At 29.9% G+C, this 18,903-nt stretch overlaps 1 protein-coding gene across 4 annotated transcripts in view; it reads right to left on the bottom strand.

Moving 5' to 3' along the window:
- Positions 1-18,903, bottom strand: part of LOC144849180 (inactive phospholipase C-like protein 2) — a 69,999-nt gene that overhangs the window by 31,636 nt on the left and 19,460 nt on the right. For 2 of the 4 annotated variants that reach the window (XM_078706211.1, XM_078706210.1), the window contains exons 1-3: positions 10,261-10,370; positions 5,245-5,394; positions 3,110-3,319 (exon numbers count right to left, since the gene is read on the bottom strand). In XM_078706211.1, coding sequence (XP_078562337.1) covers positions 3,110-3,319; positions 5,245-5,394; positions 10,261-10,330 — 430 coding nt within the window. In that variant the 5' untranslated portion in view covers positions 10,331-10,370. Of the gene's footprint in view, positions 1-3,109; positions 3,320-5,244; positions 5,395-10,260; positions 10,371-18,903 lie in introns of those variants that run through there. The other 2 variants (XM_078706214.1, XM_078706212.1) reach the window with 1 other exon arrangement.

Raw genomic sequence — 18,903 nt, forward strand, 5'->3', positions numbered from 1 at the left:
TATATAAAATAATTATATAACGGACATTGCAATGAATTCTCTCTGGCAATATTTGTCAATTTACCTAAAATCTTTAGTCTTTTGGGTAGAAAATGACAGGCCATTACACTACAGTCGTTTTATGTCATCCTCCATTTAAACTTGAAGGATTTTACCTGAAAATTACTATATTTATATTATCTATGCTACTAAATTGGTTGTGTAATTTTACGTATCTCTTCCGAAACTACAGAATGGTACATGCTCACATTTGGCACAATAATGTTTCTTGAATTTCAAGGATAAACACTAGAAAAAGGCAAAAAATAACACTAATTTGACGTCTCAGTGGCCATGTTTCGTGAGTTATTACGTCACCTATCAATTATGCAACCTCCTACTTTCGACTACCACCACCATATGCACTTTTTTGTGTTGATTTTAAATCGGTAAGCAGCTATAGTTTTATTATTCCAATACGTTATTCCTCTCATGCACGTTGTCACTTTCTGATGTGCACGTACCCTAGCTCACAATTTTTCTTAAGCATCTTTTATTTTTAAGTCCCATATCCAGTATTGCTTTCATTTTTTAGCTTACAGATATTTCAAAGTGAAGGAATACTTTGTGTATTTACAAAATCAATGTCCTTAAAAAAGCTATGAATTTGATTCTTGACAATTTCTTTTTAAATAATAAAAGTACTTTATCAGAGTGTGCTTTTATTATACTTACCCATCCCATTATATAACCACATATTAAGGCAGAAAAAGACCATGCGGAGCACAAGTTAATACTGCTAGTCTATATTATTTTTTTACATTTTTATTTTTTGGATACAGAGATACCAAGTAAATGTTTAGATATATTTATATATATATATATTGTTTTTCTTCTTATTTTACTATTTTGCTTTTATTTTCATCCTTGAACTATTAAAAAAGGTACTTATTATTTGCTTTATATTGAACATCAATATTGAGTTGAACTCTGCCTGCTGAAAGTTGTTGCTGCTGCTGATGTAAACCTTTTGTGAGTGACATATAGTAACCCTTGTAACGGAACAATCTATATATTATTTTCGTAAAAGGTTTAATTTCATTAAATTGTGTCTAACCTCTAAATTCTTTACTCAATGATATTGAAAGTGTGAATTTGTTTTTTGTACTAAAGAAAGTATAGACTTGTTGTCTGACTATTGCGAACAGTTAGCCATTCTTGAGCCAAACGACAATTGCCAACAGTTAGCCATTCTTGAGCCAATTGGTCATGAGCAAAATTGTGTAGTAGTGCATTGTTTTACTCTTTTTATCATAACAAACCTTAGAACGTAGATTTAAGACAAGGAATAACCTGGTTTAATGTTTTTAAAGTTATATAATACATTTTTACAAATGTCTAAATTGCAAGTAAAGTTACTTTAATTGATTCAACAAAACTGAAAGATCCTGCTCCACATCTAATGAAGTTGCTATTGTATTCATCTGTGATCAAGTTTGATACAGGTATCCGAGACAGGGTCTTTGGATTTGATGTCTCTTCCTATCTGCAAAGCATACTAAACATACATAAACTACTTTCACTCTACATTGCATTCAATTACCTGTAAAACTAAAATATTTGCTTACCCTATTTACACTGTGGATGAACAAGCAATTAAATCAATCATTTTAGTATTAAATTACCTATCACAAATGTGGCAAGGGCATTAATGACTATAGAATTTACTGTTGTTTTAAAAACTATGAAGCTAAGCATCCTATCCAGTAGTCCACATGACATCAATACAGACTCAGCTTGACACAGTGTATCGATCCAAAATCCATCATGTAACAAGTTAATCTAAGATACTGCAGTAAATGGGGTAATATTTAAAATTGGTTATTTAAATCAATCTTCCAAGCAGCTATTACACAAACAAATCTGTCTGCCTTGTTTGAGGACCAGTTTACTTTGGAGGTAACAACACAAATTAGGTCTTCTTTTCTGTTATTCTACTATTCGTTGAATATCATGCTCTACTAATATGATGATATCAGAAACATCAAGCTATTAATATTCCAAACAAAGAATGATAAAATTCTTTACAATTCAAATACTAAATTTTTAAAACAATTATAGAATGGTCAAATAGGGCCAAAAAAGTTATGTTACCTGGTTTTTTTTAACAAAATATATATAACAAATCGCTTTGGGATTAATTTTCATATGCTTATACACAGTACCATCTCAATGTTTATGTTACTTACAGAGATAATGATTTTTAGCATGTTTATCATTTTTAAAGTTTTTAAGTTAAATCTTCAAAAAGTGACACCTTCCCTACTTCTGTAATTCATCCACTTTTCGATCGATCGTGAGGCCAAAACAAATGAACTTTTCAACGAAAATACCGGGTTTTCCCTAATTTGTATCAACGGAGTCTGGCAAAAATAGAAAGACAATTAATGCACCAACTATACAACGTCAGGCTAGGTATATAGCTAGCGTAAAATGTTCGTATGTTACCGATGTTTACCAGCTAGACCTACAAAACTAAGCCTGGCTAGGCTAGGCCTAAAGACCGTCCACGAGAGGTCATTCGCCGCAAGCTATTTAGGTAGTGCATTGTTTCTCACTTTTTATCATAATTTACCATAAAACGTACATTTAAGACAAGGAATGACCTGGTTTAATGTTTTTAAAGTAATATATATATATATGCTAGGGCAAATGTGCGCAAAATATTAAATTTGATCACCAGTCATGTGACTGACGATGCTTGTTTGTTTCGATTTTAAATTTTGAACAATTCAAGAGAAAAAATAATAAAAATAATAGATTCAGAATGAGAGAGACTTTTATTTTGTGTGGTTTGAACTTCAGAATGGTATTTTTTTAGACTCCAATACTAGGCTGAAATATTATAATCAAATAAGCTGAAAATAAGGGCATATAACAACATTAACCAGGAGATAACTTTCTGTAGGAAGAGATCTAGTTATCTGGTAAAAACTTGCCATAATGCGATGAATAAATTATGAATTTAATCTGTGAAACAGGCAAAAAAGAATGTTTTAAGGAATTACAGTGTGCATAAATTTAAACAAAAAAATGAATAATCAAAATATGAAAAATAGATTTTACTTACTTCGATGACAGCCACTCATTAAATACATAAGGCCTGTTATCCAAATGTTTGCTTCATCAGCTGTAGAAGCTATCAGGTCAAGGGTCAGATATTCATTGCTATAGATGATTGAAAAGGCACGATCATCAGGCAATTCCTGGCTGATGTCTGGAGAACGAAATGTTTCAGTGTTTTTGCCATGACGTAATTCTTTGATTTCTTCCACCTTAACTATTAACGGGAAAAACATTAAAATTTTACCTTTTTGTGTGATGCACAGATGTTATGCACTAAATTAAAACAGTGCAATATTAATAGCCTACTAATAACTATTATAATTCATTCAATTCCATTGAAGGTAGCATATTTTCTAATAAAAATGTATACAGAACAAACATTGAAGTAAGTATTGTATAAAAATAATTTGCATTCATCCAAAAGAATGGAAGTAAAGTTGAGAATGGCTCAATGTTTTGGTTTTTACAGTAACAAACCGTCAAGGTTGACTCACTGTGAAAGTCACAGAAAAGTACAGGCTATAGCTACCACAGCTTTTATTTTAGGCTAAATAAAAATTGCTATATTAAATAATAATTAGTTTTATGCCACATCCTTTATCAAATTATCACGAGTTGTGTTAGAAAGCTATGGTAACCAAAATGATAAAACAAAAAAATGTGAACATTCTTAAATTAATAAAATACAACATTTGTTAAAAAATGTTAATATATTACATATTTACTGTAGGACTGAAGAGATATCAATCATCAAGAATTGAATGGAATGACAGAAAATTCCTAGAATTTTCCAATTCTTAATTGATTTATGCTTTCTATATACTATAGTAAACACATTATAATAGAGCAACCTTATAAATCTTACAACACCAAATAATTAGGTGTCACTGTCAATTTAATTTTCAAAATGTCATTTCAAGAAGATAAAATTGCATGGCAAGTAATATAACACAGTAAGTTGTAGGCCTACCATCATTTTATATAAGAAGGAAAACTAAAAAATAACCATAAAAATCATTACTGTTTTTCAATTAGAAGGTAGTGTATGAAATAAAACAATAGAATATATTGGTATGTTATAGCATCTGTTTCTGCTGCACAGGGCCGAATAAACCTAGTATTTCAACATAGTATTGTGTATTGTTCCCTAAAAACATGAAAAATTAAGATTAATTAAATCAGACTTTGAATATGTTATTTTGTAGTTTTAATAAAGTTAATCATTTCCGTAGAAAACAAAATGAAAAAAAATAATGTTTTTACTTATAAAATGACAAAATAAATGGTTCAATTTCACCAAAAACCATTGGCTGGCAGCTAATTTGACCATTTTTTGCTTTAAATTACAGTTTTTTCAGGTAAATACATTTTTTTTCAATCCAATTTTTGGTCAAAGTGGATAATTATTATGTGACATTAAATTGGCATATTCAAAAAAAAAAATGTTAAAAAAAATTTTCCACGGGGACAATACATCTTTAATAATCGACCACATTTTCACTAAGTTTGTGCTCCCAAAAATTCATCAAATTGTTGATGAAAAATCAAAATGCATTGCTCTCAGGCGGTGAATTGTTCAAGATCCTTATTTCAGTAGTCAGTTAATCAAATAACCATTATTTTGCATTGCATATATTTTGCGTTGCATATTACAGGTTAAATGACATTTTATTTTCAGAATGCTGTTTAACAGTTTAGTCATTATTGAAAATTTGGTTTATTTTGTCTTGGTGTTATTTATACAGTTATAATATATTCATTATTTCATTTTTGCTGCAGAAACATAATAATCATATTCAATTTATTATTTTTATTTAAAATATAAAATAAAGTTTTGCTACCTAAATAACTGGTCAATGATGTGTGATCTCAATATAAGCGTAATAGCACCAACCTATAAATATGGTATTTTGCCTTTCTATTCTAAATTTATATCAAATAAAGCACATTATAACTCATTATTTCATAATCATTTAAGAAAAAAAGAGGGTTAGACAATGAGGCAGGATATTATAGAAAACAGTCAAGAGTCTTTCGTATTTCAATGCATACAACAACAATAACAAAAAATTTTTTTAAATACATACCAGATAAAAACATTTCAGAAAACATTCATTAAAATAAATAAATGACACCTACTTCTTGCTTTGTCAGGTTTTTTGGATGTTGGGTGCCATCTTATTTCTAGCAGATCTTCTGAGAGTGTAAATATTCGATGATACGTACGTGATGATGAGCGTACTTTAATTAATTGACAACCATTTTGCATTAGGTTTAGACAGTCAGATGCTGTAAATCAAATGAGAAAAAACAACTTAGATTAAATTAGATTTATTAATTATAAATAAATTATTCAAAAGCTTAACAGCTTAACAGACCCTACCGAACCAAAACACTGTTTTAATGTTTTTTTAATGAAAGGTAAAGATTGGTGAATTGCAAAGTGACAAAATGTTAATGCAAACGCTGTTTCACATTTAACAATTAAAAATGAAAATCAGTATGTTATTACAACAGTATCAAAGATAATATTGATGTATGCTGTATGAGATGACATGTACACAGTAACTGTAATAACTATAAAGAAACTGTCATATTTTATTGAAAGTCTCATGTTACCAAATATCATAATTATTATATAGCCATCGATAGTTATTCTGATAACATTAAGTTTGAATTAAACTAGAGTCACCTACATTTAATGATATCACGATTAATTGCACATGTAATGTGATATTTTCCTGTGCTATACATTAATCATAAATTTGCAAAATAAACATTATATTTTTACAATGTACATTTGATAATAATATTTAAAGTCTAATTTTTAACTTTTTGAAATATTTTTGATATAAATAAATGTTATTTACAAAACTAAAACTGTATGACCACATAGCTAGAAAAACCTCTTTGCCACAGTTTCTCCCCTCCTACTTACAATCCAAAACCCTTGCCAAAATCTATGGTTGAATACTTCCTAAATACTAAATAAATAATGCATATTCTATATTTTCTGTTAAATTTAATAACAGGCCTAATATCATAATAAATCAAGCAAAAATATTCCAAATTTGGTATTCATTGCTATTGAATGAATTGTCTACATGAACAAATGCATTTACTGTATGTATTTTTCAGACTTTTACTGCAAGTTAAAAGAAGTGACAGTCAATCATTGAAAAGTTCATAATATTTTTATTAATGATTAAGTCAAACTTAATTTTGACCCATAAAGATGTACTGTCCTCTTAAATATGTATTGTCCCCCAAAAACATAAAAAATGAAGATTAAAGACCCCTTACCTGCAATTTTGGACGTTTTTTGGAAAATAATACATATATATCACTTTAAAAACATTAAACCATGTCATTCCTTGTCTTAAATGTACGTTTTATGGTAAATTATGATAAAAAGTGAGAAACAATGCACTACCTAAGTAGCTCACGGCGATCGACCTCTCGTGGACGGTCTTAGGCCTAGCCTAGCTAGGCTTAGTTTTGTAGGCCTAGCTGGTAAACATCGGTAACGTACGAACATCGTACGCTAGCTATATACCTAGCCTGACGTTGTATAGTTGCTGCATTAATTGTCTTTCTATTTTTGCCAGACTCCGTTGATGCAAATTGGGGAAAACCCGGTATTTTCGCTGAAAAGTTAGGAGTCTTCCATTTGTTTTGGCCTCACGATCGATCGAAAAGTGGGCGAATTACAGGTGAAAAACAAAAATATCAATCCGCGCGCAATGCATTTTGGGATTTATAGCGGGCCGCTATAATTATTAGAATCGACTTATTTTTCACATTTTTAACCGTTTAAAGACGAAAAAAGTTATCGCAATAGGACCATATAGTATTATTTTTACATTAAATATAGTTTGTGATCTTAAATTAGATCTAAAAAACGTAGGGAAGGGGGCTTTAATAAAATCAGATTTTGAATAGGTAATTTTAATCAAGTTAATCACTTCTGCCAGAAAAAACGAAAACAATAATGTTTTCAAAATCAATGGTTGCATTAAATTACAGTTTTTTACAAAGGAGCTGAATGTATTCATATAATATGCTCTGTGTTACTGTTACTCAATACTTTTCCACAAAAAAATTACAAGCTTTTCCTTTCCATCCATGTGTTAATAACTCATCTGATTCAATGACTACTCTAGTACATCATGAAGACAATACAATGTAATTAACTATTTTCTCAACTACTAGCCTTCTTCACAATTTTTTTTTATATTATGACCACCATGGACATTTAATATGTTCAAAGACAATGAAATGTAATGAACTTCAGATAAATTCAAATATAAACTGAAAGATTTGATTTGGTCAAAAATATCATAAATGTAATAATTAGAAAATTTACAGTCCTGCGAAAATGAATTGGAAGGGTTTTGCAACTAAATTGAAAATACTGTATAACGTAAAACTGAGTTTTTTGCAATAGAATAAGTTGATTCTCCTGTTCTTCTTATTGAGTCAATGTCATGATCTTCATGATAGATATCTTTGCTTTAATATGCCTAAATACAATTGCAATTTAATGAACTTTAATTATCTACATAAAGTTAGAAATTGTTTGATATTGTATTGATTGATCAATTTATATTTTTCAATGTTATATGGAAATACCTACAAATACATATTTCTAAAAAGCGAATAGAAAAAATTTTTTTACTAAAAATGAAGGAAATATTTTTTTAATGTAAATACTGATTTGGCACTCTAAATATTGAAGTTGATTGGACAGCCTTCTTCTCTGAAATCCTAATAAGCTTCTGCGAAATGGAAAATATCACCAAAGTCATTAAAATTGGAATAAAATCCTATACTCAAATATAGCACGTTCTGCAGAAAAACCAAAAAAGACATGAAACAAATTGTTGTTCCCTATAGTATGATTGCAAGGAGACAAATTACATTGCTAACAGACAGTTAAATCAAATAATAGAATCAATTAAATACCAAATAAACTAAACTAAAACAAATAAATTTTTTTTTTAATTCATATTTTTAAATTTCATTTAAAAAGATTATTCAAAATCTCTATTTTTACATGACTCCAGCTTATTTCAATTTTTTTCATGATGAGGTCATAAAAATGAAAAAAAATGTGAAAAAGAATTGTGTCAAGATTATTTTAAAATGTTGCTTTTGAATTTATGATCGATCATAGAATTTCAAGTAAATTTTTGAGTAATACAAGATTGAGCAGAGGTGAATAAAATAGTCTATCTTTACTTTAATAAATGAAAGTATTCTCTTTATTTAAAACGAATAAAAAACATTAAATACGTTTTTAGTATTTTACACCTACATACTGTTGAGTCGGCAGAAAACTTTCCTCTTTATGCTATTATAGTATAATAAAGCTATTCAATGACAAATATGAGGCCACAGAAAGTGTTGGTACTAAAAATCAGAGCAATAATACGCATTTTCATAGGCTGCTTTCGATGTTACATTTATAGACTTAAAAAACAAAGTGATAAGAATCATCAAATATCACATTCAGCATTGAAGAGAATAAAATCCTCATCACCATGTGATATGGAATAAACCCCAGCAAATTACAAGAAGACACTTATCATTTGTTAAAAACTACAATTTTGTTAATATTATTGGGAAAATTCAAAACTCAGATAAACACATCAGGATCGAAACACAAACTTTAAAGACACTATCCCTATAATTCTTGACATTTTGTAAAAATAATTCATATATTACTTTTAAAACAACAAACCAGGTCATTCCTTGTCATTCTATGGTTATGATAACAAGAGGAAAACAATGTACTACTACCCAAGTAGCTGAAAAGTTATGGTTCTTCCAATGTTTTCCCTTCATGATTGCACCAAAATTCAGCAAATCAGAATAAAATATACCGAGATATATAATATAATCAGAAGTATAAAAATAAAAGTGAATGTTATTTGATATCCGTAAAAAAATAAATTAAAGCAGGTACCAAATAAAAAATATCAGATTGTTACTTTATAACATATTATATGCATTAACTTCAAGATCAAAGCGGACTATTCAAATGGACCATGTTCTTTTTAATATTACTTAGTCCACGCTTCATTAAGTACTGAAGCTGATGTATACAACCTTAAGTGAACAGATTCACAAGATCTCAACCATCAACGTCACGTTATCACGCTGTGAGATAACGATAATGATTTTCTGTATGTGTGACTCAGAAAAGATAATGATGTCTAATACCTTGATTTTTTTACAAAGAAATTGAGTGTATACCTGTGGAGAAGCAAAGTAGAAATATGATTTAAAGTACATAATAACCTTGACTAGAGTTGTTATTTGCTTCTCTTCTCTTTTTTGTTTATTCCAAGGCCAACCAATATGTCTACTTTTATAAAGGTGACATACTTACCACTACATTTTCATCTCTACATTATAAAAGCGATAAAATGCACCGCACTTACTATAAAACTGAAGATAATCTACACATTAATGAATTTGACTTTATCCAATAAAAATGTGAGTGACAAACTAACTTATAGTGTATCAGGTAACGACTCTATTCATTGAAGGTGGCAATAAACAAATTCATTAAATAACTTTATATTTTTAGTGACCAATTTGACAACAATTTTTAAAAGAACACTACCAAAATTGTTATAAATATTAAATAATAGAAAAAACTAAAGGTGGAATATTGAATAAAAAGCATTAAGAACAAGCCTATTTTGTGAAAATATTCACTTCACACTGAATGAATTGTAAAAAAAATGAGAACAATCTAATTTTAAGCCCGTGAAATCCAGCCTGTGAAATCTAGCCTGACGAGCCTGAGAAAACATTATTACTATGTAAAAGAAATCCCAAGAAACACTGGAAAGACAACATCAAAGAATGGACCAAACTGACTCAAAATAAGACACTGAGGATGGCGGAGGACAGGGCCACATGGAGGAGAGTAGTTAAATCTTCTACATCCCCCAAACAGCTAAAGGCAAAGTAAGTAAGTAAAAAAATGTATTGAAATGCACTGATTAAACTATAATTTTCAGGAAGTAAGGAAATTTACCAAAGGAATACAAATTACTATTAAACACAAAATAAAATTCAACAAATAATTCATGGAAGTTCTGTAGATAAAGCAGTAGGCCTATTATAGAAGAATGTTCTCACCTTTTTTTGGACCTGTAGATGTCCAACTACAGCCTTTCGCATAAAAACAAATTGAAGAAAACGAAGCCATCTTTAAGAATCGTGTCTCACTGATCCTAATTCGACATGGTTTTTAAAATTGAGAATGGATTGAAGTAATAAAAGCGTGTGACATGGCTGTACGCAGACTTCAAAGTTACAGCTGTCCACAGCACAATGTACTGTACCTTAATAGGCTGTACTGCACGGATCATTCCACTAACGAAATGGGGAAGACTTCAATAATTTTATACTTTTTATTTATATCAATACTACTGTAGGAAAGAATTATCCATGTTACTTTACAAAAACATTATTATTTTTTCTACACATCCTACAAAAAAAAAAATTAGAGACGAACTTACATAATTTCTATCATCAATATAGTTGACTAAATACAAGATTCCATCACAATACATCAGTCTGTAGATCAATTAGCAATTTCAATGATATATCTCATAATACATTTAAAAAATCCACTTAAAGTATTGATTTAAAATGGTACTGGTTGTTGTTTTATGTTTATCAGTTTCTATACAATACAAGACCTAATTTATTACTTTGCACGCCAATATCAAACTGTTATATTTACTTAATTTATTAATAAAAAGATAATGTATTATTGAGTAGTGTTACTAAATTGGTTTTGTTGATTCTTTAGGTTGACATAGTACTATGTAAATATGTAACTCCACATGTAACTGATACCATTATCTGCATCAATTAGATTGACTTATTTATGAGGCAGGACAGAGTGAAACAGAGTACAGTATTATACATTTTTTAAGAAAACAAATTTCAAATAACCAGTTAAATGGTATTTTCATGGTTAAAACACCCAATCAATCACCACTATTTGCAACTTTTAGCTGCAACTCAAAATAAAAGGCATTTGTACTTTCGACGATCACCACCAAATGTTTGTGAGTACAGAAATGCATTTCAAAATTTAATTTCAAATAAAAGGTATAAGAAAATGCAGCAGAAACAGGCCCTTAGATGTTTCTTATCTTAATTACTGTAACATTACAGCATCTATCAACAACCCTGATATCTACTATATTCTTTTGATTCTTATATCCATTGAAGTAAAACAGTGTATGTGTTTGCGAAGTCACTAATTTTTGTTTTTAAATTACTAGTACAGTGAGAAAACTATATTAAATGTAGAGGGCTCTTTAAATTTACTGGATGTATGTAAAATAAAGAAAGGAAAAAATCAGAGAAACCAGTTGAGTTGAATTATTGATGCAGGATTTGCCAAAAGAAAACATGATTTGATGATGACAGATCCACAGACTTCTATATTTGCTAAAGTGTTCAGTATCCTGTAATATAATCATTGTGATCTCAAGGGGGACCATCAACATTCAAGCTAGTCAATCTTCAAAGATACACCGACAATCTGACAAAACACCTTTATGAAAAATGTTTAATGTTAAGATTTCGCAATATAAACCATGACAAAGTGTTTATCCATTTATAACGACGTATAAATACTGACAAAGCTAAGAAGACTAAATTTATATCATAACATGTTTTTAAATTTTGAAAGTTTGTAAGACAAAAATTGACAAAACTACATATTCGTAATTTTTAAAGTTTGCATCCAGTTTGAAATACCCATTTAAAAATGTAAAAATGATTGTTTATAACTGTAAAGATAATAGTTCATATATAATTACCTGAGTATAGTTTATTAAGATGGCCAAGGACAGAATAATGTAGGCCTTACTATGTATAGTACAATATCAATGAATAGCATTAATAATAGCATAATAACATTAGTTTTGAGTTCTGTTACTATTTATGATATTTGTGATTTTATGAAGTTATTAATAACAAACTAAAAGTAACAAGAAACGGCATGAAAAGATTAAAATAATATAAAATTAAATTCTTGCCAAAAAATATTTGTACAAAATATTGAAATAATCCTGCGCCTGAAATTCAGCAATAAACCTATAGCCCTATAGCAGGAAAGGCTTGCAACATCAAGGTATGCTTGGTATTTGGCGTGTTTGCCTGTTTATACATGTCAAATATATCAATATCATCTTCTCTCCTAATAACATTGAAATAGTCTACTTCTATAAATCATGACATTATGAGACAAAATTGTCTACTAACTAGTAATAACTATATATGGGTCAGCATAGATATGGTATAATATTTTAGAACACTTTCTTTGATAACCCATTAGGTGGACATACTACTTTACATGATATATAAGCGATTTTCTTTCATTCTTTCTCATAACTAATAATTTTGAATTATTGATATAATAACAAATAAATAATATACTAGTTTGCCAATTAATTTTGACAGTTTGACTTTCAAACCAATAATTAAAACACAAACTTAATTGAATATTTTGTACAACATGTATATTGTACTACATATTTATAATATGAAAAGTATTTTTGCATCACCAATCCACTTTATAAAAATGAATTATCAAAAGTGTTATATAGAGGACAGCATTTAAGTATTTCAATTATTCATAAGAATGATAACGCACAAGTCTGTTCCACCTGACAATGTGTTTATCTTATAGAGTATAAGAAACTGAAATTAGGCAATTATGGTATACAGTATAACATAATGATTTGTTTAATTATTTTTATATAGAATTAATTAATATTACAGATGTATGTAAATGTTTCAAAGAAATGTGATTAACTTTGCTTAAATGGTTAACATTAAAAACATTGCCAATTCTATAATGTGCTTAATGAAAGCATTATTGTTTCCCTGGAAATACTTACAAAATCTGACTGGTAAGCCATTAGATCTCACATTGGTCTTTTTTGGCACAAATGCTCTTAGCATTATCAAATTATTGTTGTAACTGCTTTTGTTTAATTTATATGTTCAATTCAATTTATTGTAACAAAGTATTAAAATAATAGGGATCACACAAAAACTCTAAGCGCCTTAGAAGTACTGAAATACAGAACCAATCATGTTTATTTATTTTTAATCAAAGTCAGTCTACACATACTGTATAATTTATTTTAGTTTAACAAAATGAAAAACTTAGGTCTACGACTTTTTTACAGTTCCCAATCATTCAGGACTGTTAGAAAGCAATCTTGGTGGGTTTTTCATCTCTTATTCAATTCACACAATGTTTCAAAGAATGATATTCCAGTATCATAATAGTTTGTTTTGAATGTCCATTTGTATATATTTGTATATTGTATGTATACCAAATGTAAATCAACCCACCAAATTTCATTTGTACCTAGTTATAAAAATGAAAAAAAATGTATCGTAAAATGTACCATAACAAAAGTATCCTCTCTTTTAATCGATTAAAAAACGTCAAACTCCTAAACAAATACAATGGTGTATACTGCAGAGATTGTAATATTTCACAACCAGAAACATTCTTCACTTTTAACAACAATTACAATTTATTATATATTTAACCTAAAATTTACAAATGTAGTGGTTCTTAAGATGCTTCAGTATTTAACTAGGAAATTGTTGGAATTTTATTTTATTATACAAACACCAAGGAGTGGCAAAAGAGACCAACAGCTTCTGTCACCAATTAGGCGTGCCACTCCAACAAAAAAGCTAAAACGTACAGAAATCAAAATAAATATATAATAAAATTATATGGTTCTACAATGATTTTTTTAAATATCTTTAAAATGTGTCAATTTTTTATATCAGCCGGTAGCCCATTCTACATACGAATAAATCAAATTGGAATAAAATATCGGTTTTGGATATGAGATGTTTAAACATTTAAATGCCTGCTGTTAATAATCAGCGTATTATTTAAAATCAAACAATTATGTAGCCTGTATAAAGTATTTAAGACAAAAAAAAGTGATATAGTTGCTTTAGATTCAATAGTGCAATTTAAGTGCAAGTAATCTGTCTGCATAAGATTGTTCCAAAATTCGCTGGTGAAGTATACATCTGCTAGCTCTTCTTTGTGTGACATTGTGACATTGTCGGTAAGGATACCAGATTGGAGAACCGTGTTGAAATTGATAGCCTCTGTTTAGATCGGTAAGTTTGGCAGTTATACACAAAGGCTTTGAAGTGATAGCTTAAAAGTGATAGCCTGAAAGTGATAGCCTACTGTTTAGATCTGTAGGTTTGGCAGTTATGCACATAGGCTTTAAAGTGATAGCTTAAAAGTGATAGCCTCTGTTTATGCACATAGGCTTTAAAGCAATATCCTAAAAGTGATAGCCTCTGTTTAGATCAGTAGGTTTGGCAGTTATACACACAGGCTTTGAAGTGATAGGCTAAAAGTGATAGCCTCTGTTTAGATCAGTAGGTTTGGCAGTTATACACACAGGCTTTGAAGTGATAGGCTAAAAGTGATAGCCTCTGTTTAGATCGGCAAGTTTGGCATTTATACACACAGGCTTTGAAGTGATAGTCTGGAAGTGATAGCTCACTGTTCAGATCGGTAGGTTTGGCAGTTATGCACATAGGCTTCGAAGCGATAGTCTGAAAGTGATAGCCTACTGTTTAGATCGGTAAGTTTGGCAGTTATGCACAAAGGCTTTGAAGTGATAGCCTGAAAGTGATAGCCTACTGTTTAGATTCATAGGTTTGGCAGGTATGCACAAAGCTTGACTTAACTACCAGCAGTATTAACAGTAATGCAATGGGATGCTAATGGGTTCTGTCACATCTTTTCATGCTTAAATATTCTGATGCAAAGCATGCTATACTATAAGAATTTATAACACACACATTGCATACAGTATGTTTAATGAAAATCTGTCCGAGTTGCAACATACAAATAAATTATTGTATTCATTTGCGGTGCACTATTCTTTCTCTTAAAATAAATGAAACAAAAACTAAATAGGCACACCTTAAATACTTGACAACACATACATTGAATACTTGAAAACATTTATCAAGTGAAATGTAGAGCTCTGAAAAGTATATAGGCTATTGGCAATTCGTTAATAACATACATAAGTCTTGAGAATATCACCCTGCTTTGTACTACAACCATGTGGAGTAATGCCAAGTAATATTAAAGCAGGCACATCTAAAGGACTGGCATGGTTTGACACTGGGCTTGACTTGCCAATATAGGCTATCGTAACAGACTTTGATCTGCGGTTTTGCCTCCGACGAATTCATACATTGACAGTTATTTTAAATTGTTCATTATTTTCTTTTAATTGAAATCATGTGTACCGTTAGCCTTCATTTTGACAATGTTGATAATAAAATACATAAAACCAGACGATGCCTTTAATACATCTATCCTTAATTCATGCATTGATTAATTTATATTGAAAGTGGGAAGGGTTTTGAATTAAATCAAGGCTATTTTCTTAATATTCGAGAAAGCCAATTGGCCAATCGACTGATCTGGTCGCAATTCTAGAGGTAACACTCTGGTCGAGCTCAACATCCTGTTGTTTGATTGCCTTGTTTGAACCAAGCTAAATAGGTCTGTTAACTAGAAGAGTTGTTAGTGTAGGTGTCAAAGTAGATGTTGAGAGTAAAAAAGAAAGCTATTTACTGCCTATATACCTCAAACTATATTGTTTTTATGAAAGTTTAAAGCTTCTCTGGTTCGTCTGGAATTCCTTGGGTACTGTGGAAATCTTCACAACAACCTTTGTGTTGATGTTTGTGAGAGTGCACCACTATAGATGGATTCTACTCTTCTGTCTTTTACTAATAAATTGTGTGGCAGCTGCATGCAAAGGACATTTTTTTTTAAACACATGATCTTGCACTTATTTATATTGCTTGTATGTTTTATGAATTTTAAATTCATTATAACACTCTATAATTAATTAAAGGCATTTTTTATGTTTAAATAAGTAATAAGTTTACCAACTTTGTGTTCATCAATGTTTTGAGGAAATTTTGTGATAGAAGAGTGTGTATCTTTACAAAGTCTGAAGGAAAAGGATTTGCATTGTGTTGGCCTATCTCCAAAATAAGCATAATTTATAATAAATGAATATTACAATTGGTAAAATTCTAGTGTTTAACATCTGTTTTGTGCTTTTAGTTGACATACAATGGATCAGACTATGGTATGAGTATGACAGGTGTCTTTATAGTTTTGCAAATTTAAACATTACACATGCTTTACAATCAAGGGTATGTGCAAACCTATCAATTTATGGTTTCATATTATAAAGGAATGTCACATTATATTATAATTTCAAAGTGTCATCAATTGCAACTAAATCTGTTATGCAGAAATAAAGTTATATACTACATGGTTCTAACTTCATCTGTATTACTGATACTGTACTAACTTTTTATCATTTTAAAAAATTACAGTAATTTGACGTTTCAGCGGCCATATTTCGTAAGTTATTATGTCACATATCAACTATGCAACCTCCTTTGTTGTGTACCGAATTAGCAGAATCTACAAATACATGTTGGGCCGCCAAAGCCAACTTAAAATAGGGTTTAGTCTCGGCAGCCGGCCAACCGTATCGACTGATTTTATACTTCATGAAAAATGGATGAGGTTGTTTTTTTTTAAATAATGATTTAGTTTATGTTTCCGCAGCAAGAAACATTTAGCAGTCCATTTTATAACATTTCTGATAATTTATCATTAATTAATAGTAATAATTTGTATGGTTCCTAAATACCTAAAAGAACTGAGATCTGGAACACAAATTCTTTTGCACAAAGGAAGATTGGACTTTCACTACTGTTGGACCTAGGCTTTGGAACAATCTATACTATTAGAAATTACTGGACAGTTTCAAATCACTTCTAAACTCAGTTGGGTCCTCTTTCTGCTGCGAAAAAAATAACCGGTTATTGACCAGTGAGGATGATATTTTAAAAAAGCAAGTTGATGATGAAATAAGGTAAGAAAAGCAATTATGATAAAATAACTGTGATCTGTATAACTCAAGGAAACACTGCCATGATATGATATGAAACAAAATGAATTTATGTGGTAGGTTCAGGTAACTCCATCCGATTATCAAAGTAATTATCTTAGAATTCAGATTTTGTGGGTTAAAGTTTAAATATTAATTACTGTTAATGGCTTCTTCTACACATTCACATTTTCTATACCATAATAATTTTAAATGTAAATAATTCCCTTGCTAGATTTACTAAATACAAATCATTGGTCCAGATTCTTAATTGACTTGTTTCAATTTACTTAATATTGTCAATACTATATTATTATATAAACATTTATACTTCAAATTGAAATAGATGGATTAAGATGATAAAGATATTACCATGTCTAGAGACCTTTAAGTTTCATACATTTTTAATTAATATTTCAACTTTACACATAATCTTTTCAATGGATAACTATGTCTAAGTCATAGGTTTAATGACAATTTCTATTTATTCTAGAGTAACTGAAGGGATTCTATTCTTGACTCTACAGTTTATTAAATTTTGCAAAGTATCATCATCAAAGTCTGTTTGTCTTTAAATGATTATTTTCGTCAATAAGTGGATTCTAATAATTTAAGCGGCCAGCTATAAATACCAGAATGCATCCCGCACGGATTGATATTTTCGTTTTGGTTTTGTGATGAAACAAATAATAAGAACCTTAAATTTTCAGTGAAAATACCGAGTCTTTCCCAATTTGAATTAACAGATTCTGCCAAAAAAAGGAAAGACAAATAATTTAGCAACGAGACAATGTTAGGCTAGGCCTATAGCTGGCTGGCGTACGTTACCGCTCTTTACAAGCTAGGCCTAAAGCCAAGCTGATGCAAACCAATTATGACCGATTCCAGAGATACCGTAACGTGACGATAGACGATTTAATAACTGCTTATGGATGATGGTGTCAAAAGCAGCACTGAAGTCCAAAAGGACCATAAGAACCTCATTATGGTTGTCAAGTGAAATGCTAATATCATTATGCACAAAAATTTCGAAAAAAGGTGGGTCATTTTGAAATATCATAACAGTTATTAACTATCACCAAAAATTTGTCGGAAAAAAAATTATTTAACTGAAATACAGACGTTTTTTTGTTTAAAAAATAACTTTGACTTCCAGTCAAAGTTTTCGATCAAAACATATCCCATAATGAAACGCGCTTGTTTGGCTACTCTGTATGCATAATCATAAAACTTCCTCGCGATCTGTGTGAAAACACCTTCTCAATCATGACGAGTTGTAAACAATCCTAATTAGCATCATGCATAATGCGTACTCGTGGTTTGAAATGTTTGTTTACTTTCGCTCACGACGATTTTCCAGACAAATGTCATCAAACTAATTTACCTGTTATTTACAGAAACTTGTTGCTTTTGACTTGAATTTTCGACTTAAAGTGAATAACTTTAATATTACTTTGATATGGCCAATTTAAATTTAGAATATTTTGACCTTCATTTTTGTGTGTTTCAAGGGACAATACATCTTTAACAATGGTGTTATGCAGGCATGTTTGAGTGAAGATGGAAAGATACCTGAGCTCAGTGAGGTGTTAGATATTACCTATCACCTTAAATGTATTACTGGAATTCTATCATTTTTACGCTATCAACTGAAGTTTATTACTGGGATTCCATCATTTTTATATTATCGAACTTTAATTACTGCAATTGCATCATTATCAATTATTCTACAACCTTAAATGTATTACAGAAATTTTGCCCTCTA

This window comes from Antedon bifida, chromosome 7 (assembly GCF_963402885.1).
Source record: "Antedon bifida chromosome 7, ecAntBifi1.1, whole genome shotgun sequence".
Classification (NCBI taxonomy): Eukaryota; Metazoa; Echinodermata; class Crinoidea; order Comatulida; family Antedonidae; genus Antedon; species Antedon bifida.